General features: G+C 44.1%; 1 protein-coding gene across 1 annotated transcript in view; it reads left to right on the forward strand.

The window, feature by feature from the left end:
- Nucleotides 1–308: 308 nt before the first annotated feature.
- Nucleotides 309–5578, forward strand: part of LOC119484494 (sodium/hydrogen exchanger 5-like) — a 6988-nt gene continuing 1718 nt past the window's right edge. Inside the window, exons 1-4 of the mRNA XM_037763333.1 lie at nucleotides 309–828; nucleotides 1277–1346; nucleotides 2402–2530; nucleotides 3706–5578. The exon at nucleotides 3706–5578 is cut by the window's right edge and continues 1718 nt beyond it. Of these exons, the coding sequence (XP_037619261.1) occupies nucleotides 706–828; nucleotides 1277–1346; nucleotides 2402–2530; nucleotides 3706–4319 (936 nt within the window). The 5' untranslated portion in view covers nucleotides 309–705 and the 3' untranslated portion in view covers nucleotides 4320–5578. The remainder of the gene's footprint in view (nucleotides 829–1276; nucleotides 1347–2401; nucleotides 2531–3705) is intronic.

The raw sequence follows: 5578 nt of genomic DNA on the forward strand, positions 1-5578 counted from the left end.
TCCTTGGAGAGTTCAGGGATCCTTAGAGAGTCCAGGGATCCTTAGAGAGAGTCCAGGGATCCTTAGAGAGTCCAGGGATCCTTAGAGAGAGTCCAGGGATCCTTAGAGAGTCCAGGAATCCTTGGAGAGTTCAGGGATGCTTAGAGAGTCCAGGGATCCTTAGAGAGATTTCAGGACTCCTTAGAGAAAGTCCAGGGATCCGGATCCTTAGAGAGTCCAGGGATCCTTAGAGAGTCCAGGGATCCTTAGAGAGTCCAGGGATCCTTAGTGAGTCCAGGGATCCTTAGAGAGTCCAGGGTTCCTTAGTGAGTCCAGGGATCCTTAGAGAGTCCAGGGATCCTTAGTGAGTCCAGGGATCCTTAGAGAGTCCAGGGTTCCTTAGTGAGTCCAGGGATCCTTAGAGAGTCCAGGGATCCTTGAAGAGGTTTCATGGATCCTTAAGGAGGGTGCAGGTTCTTTAGGGGTTGTAGGATCCTTGCAGAGCTTCAAGGGAACCTTTAGGAGGTTACAGGGGTTCTTGAGTTTCCAGGGACCTGTCAGGAGGCTGTAGGGGGGTCAGGATCTGTTGGTTCTGACTGTCCAACAACATGAAATAGAAAAGGAGGAGGAGAGGCGTCTCTGAAGGAAACCAGAACATCAGGTGTTGTGTTGTTGTGTTGTTGTTGTTGTTGTGTCCAGTATCAGTCCCACTACAGCCGTCACTTCATGCCTCTGGGGGAGAAGGAGCGTCAGGACCGCGAGGTGTTTCAGAGGAACATGAAGAGCCGCATGGAGACGTTCAAATCCACCCGACACAAACGACACAAGAAGGAGAGAAGCCTCAAGAAGGCAAGACACATTTCAAACATTTACTCTAGTGACATTTAGAACAGCAGGAAGTCCTGGTTCCTCTCCACATGTGCCGTCACTCTCTCTCCAGGATCTCCAGGGGGAGTTGAGAAAGGGCAGCGCTGTAAAGATAAACTGAGGGCGTATAAACCTCTGGATGTCTCTAGTTAACTATCCTTCAGTGAAGTCAGTCACAAAGAGAGTCGGACAATATCGGAGAAGCGTTTCAGAGACGGAGAGAAAGGCTTGCTAATAGTTTAGCCTCCAGCTCAGAGAGGTCAAAGGTTAAAGCAGATCTCTGGGATGTGTTTCATCAGTCAGAGAGTCTTTAATCACAGGTTGGGAGCGTTCACCGCCGTCTCTCTGTTCTGAAGACAGAGCGGCGTGCTGATTGAAGGCGCTGCTTCCTGGCTGCCGGTCAACTGACGTGTTTATTCTGCATCAACAGCGCCGAGGATCCGACGCCAAGGAGGACGGCAGCGACAAACCCAGACGCAACGTCAGCTGGCAGGACAAGAGTAAATAAAGACTATTAGATATTAGATCAGATATTAGATTAGTTCAGATTAGACTAGACTAGATTAGATTAGATCAGATATTAGATTAGATATTAGATATTAGATATTAGATTAGACTAGATTAGATTAGATTAGTTCAGATTAGACTAGACTAGATTAGATTAGATCAGATATTAGATTAGATATTAGATATTAGATATTAGATATTAGATTAGACTAGATTAGATTAGACTAGATTAGATTAGATTAGTTCAGATTAGACTAGACTAGATTAGAGGGATGAAACAGCTCAGCGTTTATCTCACTGCTTCAACACACATATTTAAGACTGAAGGCAAAACAATGTAAAACAGTTTAATGTCATCGAGGAAAGAAACCAGGAAATATTCACATTTAAGAAGTTTAAGAAACGACTCAAACCAATTCATCTGATTAATTCAGAAAAAGAGGTTCCAGAGGTTTTGATTCTCTGTAACATTAAATCTTAATATATGGATGGATAAATCAAAAGAATGTCTGTTTTGTTTCCATAATGATTTATTGGGAGTGACATCAGGTGAACAGAAACATGCAAGTAGAGCAGAAACGTAAATGACTGTCGGTTCATATTTTGGTATATTCCCCCTCAAAGCCTCCTCCCACCCAACATTCACTCAGAACGGATGAAGAACAAAAAACACAGTTACATTTAAAAAGAAAACAAAATAGAAAAGAAAATAAGACAAATAAATAAATTCAAATAAAATAAATAATAATAAATAAAGTACACATTGACAGTAGTAATAATTATAAGTTACCAAGATCAGTGACATCAAATACAAAACACCATCAACTCAAATTAAAAAGAATGTGTGTGTATCTGTGTGTGTGTGTGTGTGTCTGTGTGTCTGTGTGTGTGTGTGTGTGTGTGTCTGTGTGTGTGTGTGTTTGTGTGTCTGTGTGTCTGTCTGTCTGTCTGTGTGTGTGTGTGTGTGTGTGTGTGTGTGTCTGTCTGTGTGTGTCTGTGTGTGTGTGTGTGTGTGTCTGTGTGTGTGTGTGTGTGTGTGTGTGCTCAGATCCGGTGGTGGTTCCGGTGGACTCCGAGGAGGATAAAGGTGACCATTCAGACCCTGAGAAGGAGGAAGACGTCGGGATCACCTTCGTAGCTCGCAAGGTCGAGACGCCAAAACAACGACCCAAATCAGGTGACAACACACACACACACACACACACACACACACACACACACACACACACACACACACACACACACACACACACAGAATATATCTATAATTTATATATATCTATATATAGAATATAGAATAATTAAAGTATTCTATACGGAGGATGGATCCTGCCAAAATCAATATAAATCAATCAATAAATAAATGACTTGTTTCTTTATGTATTTATCTTTGTATTGATTCCCTTATTTATTTTCTCTTCTTTTTATGTATTTAGTTTTTTTAATTTTTGTATTTATTTATTCATCCATTTTTATTTATTTATTTTTGAATGTATTTTTGTTGATTTATATTTTATATATGTTTTAACATATTATATATATATATGTAGTTGTGCATTTATTTATTTATGCATGATTTCCCTTTGCATTTCACCCCTTATTTATTTTCACTTCTGTTTAATTTTCTTTTTTATTTATTTAGTCATTTATGTTTTTAGTTATATTAATTTTTTAAATGTATTCATTTATTTTTGCATTTTTTATTTATTTATGCATGTATTTTATTAATTTATATTTTATATTACATTTATAATTTATTTTTAAATGTATTTTTTTAATGTATTTGTGCATTTATTTATGCATAATTTTCCCTTTGCATTTCACCCCTTATTTATTTTCTCTTCTCTTTAATTTTCCATTTAATTTATTTAATTTTTTTATTTATTTATTTATTTATGCATGTATTTTTATTAATTTATATTTTATATTACATTTATAATTTATTTTTAAATGTATGCATTTATTTATTTATGCATGATTTTCCCTTTGCATCTCACCCCTTATTTAATTCCCCAAACTTGTCAAAGATGACGTCCTCAAATGTCTCAAAGATGTCCAGTTTTCTGTCATAGAGGAGGAAAGAAACCAGGAAATATTCACATTTAAGAAGCTGGAATCAGATAAATTATAACTTTACTCAAACCGATTAATCGATTATCAAAATAGTTGTTGATTAATATAATGGTTGCAGCTCTACATCTAGATATGGAGCTCCAGTCAGGTGATAACAGGTGATCATATGAGCAAACTCCACCTGCTGAGGAAGACCATGAGCTGTGGTTGAGAGCTCACCTCGATGGCCTTCCTGTGTCAGTGTGTCTGTGGTCTAACTGTCCCGTTGTCCTCCGTCAGTCCCAGCGGCTCTGGACGGGTGTCCGAGTCCACAGAGTCCGTCGGCCGACCCCCCGTCCCCCCCCAGCGGAGACAGCCATCTGCCGTGGAAGGGCGGCGTGGGCTCCCCCCCGCCCTGCGTGTCGGTGGAGGCCACTAAGATCATCCCCGTGGACCTCCAGCAGGCCTGGAACCAGAGCATCTCGTCCCTGGAGAGCATCTCGTCCCCGCCCGCCGCCAACGAGGCCGTCCACCCCCGGGTGAGCGTCCTCTCCAGACTGGGAGGACCGCGCCCGGTCTCCTACACCCCGCCGGGCAGCGCGGCGAGCAGCGCCGCAGGCAGCACCTCCTCCATCGGAGCGCAGGTGACACTGGGCTCCTTCTGCTTCCCAGAGAAGAAGAAGAAGGAGGAGGAGGAAGAAGATGAGGAGGAGGAAGGAGGAGCGCTGCAGGAGATGCAGCCGCTCATGTCGTCGGTGAGGCCTCCCGGCTCCCTGCTGCCGCCCCCGCTGCCGCCAGGCTCCGCCCCCGGTTCAGGGAGGAGGAGGAACCCCTGCGTCTACCTGAGGAGCCTGGTGACGGCGCCCCCTCCTGGTGGCGGCGAGCCGTACAGCCGAGGCCCCACCCAGCTGTAACGGCACATCCCAGATCAGAGCAGGAACTTCACCACACACTCACACAGACGGCAGGCGGCGAGCTGCCTGTCACAGTCACAGCGTCCAATAGGAACGCAGCTCCTCTCAGCATCATGTCCTCCTGCAGGGGTCAGAGGTCACGATCCCGTCCAATCACTGCTGCTCTGATCTGCACATCACCAGCTCACATTTATCAGATTAGAGGTACAGACAGCTTTTTAAATCTGATTTTATGGCTTTCATGTCAGCATCATCGTTAGTCACCATGGCAACAGACATCACAGCTGTTTCCCCTCTGCTACATAGAACAGCAGAAAAACTGTCACATCCACGGCAGTCTTTGTTAGCCTCTATCAGCCTCTATTAGCCTCTATCAGCCTCTATCAGCCTCTATTAGTCTCTATTAGCCTCTATCAGCCTCTATTAGCCTCTATTAGCCTCTATCAGCCTCTATTAGCCTCTATCAGCCTCTATTAGCCTCTGTCAGCCTCTATTAGCCTCTATCAGCCTCTATCAGCCTCTGTCAGCCTCTGTTAGCCTCTGTCAGCCTCTGTTAGCCTCTATCAGCCTCTGTTAGCCTCTGTTAGCCTCTTTTAGCCTCTGTCAGCCTCTGTTAGCCTCTATCAGCCTCTGTTAGCCTCTGTTAGCCTCTGTCAGCCTCTGTTAGCCTCTATCAGCCTCTGTTAGCCTCTGTCAGCCTCTGTTAGCCTCTATCAGCCTCTGTTAGCCTCTGTTAGCCTCTGTTAGTCTCTGTTAGCCTCTTTTAGCCTCTGTCAGCCTCTGTTAGCCTCTATCAGCCTCTGTTAGCCTCTGTTAGCCTCTGTCAGCCTCTGTTAGCCTCTGTCAGCCTCTATCAGCCTCTGTTAGCCTCTGTTAGCCTCTATCAGCCTCTGTCAGCCTCTGTCAGCCTCTGTTAGTCGGGTCAACTCTTCATTCATCAGTAAGACTCACAACTAGGGTCTAATTTTTCATTCCAAACATTTTACTCCCAAAGTCGTAGCCGACGAGTAGAGCTGTAGAGTAGAGCTGTAGAGTAGAGCTGTAGAGTAGAGCTGTAGAGTAGAGCTGTAGAGCTGTAGAGTAGAGCTGTAGAGCTGTAGAGTAGAGCTGTAGAGTAGAGCTGTAGAGCTGTAGAGTAGAGCTGTAGAGCTGTAGAGTAGAGCTGTAGAGTAGAGCTGTAGAGCTGTAGAGTAGAGCTGTAGAGCTGATAATTTAATGGAGGCCAGCGTGATAGAGAGTGGAACCCTGCAGAGCTCACT

Source organism: Sebastes umbrosus, unplaced genomic scaffold (genome assembly GCF_015220745.1).
Source record: "Sebastes umbrosus isolate fSebUmb1 unplaced genomic scaffold, fSebUmb1.pri scaffold_80_arrow_ctg1, whole genome shotgun sequence".
In the NCBI taxonomy this organism is placed as follows: domain Eukaryota; kingdom Metazoa; phylum Chordata; class Actinopteri; order Perciformes; family Sebastidae; genus Sebastes; species Sebastes umbrosus.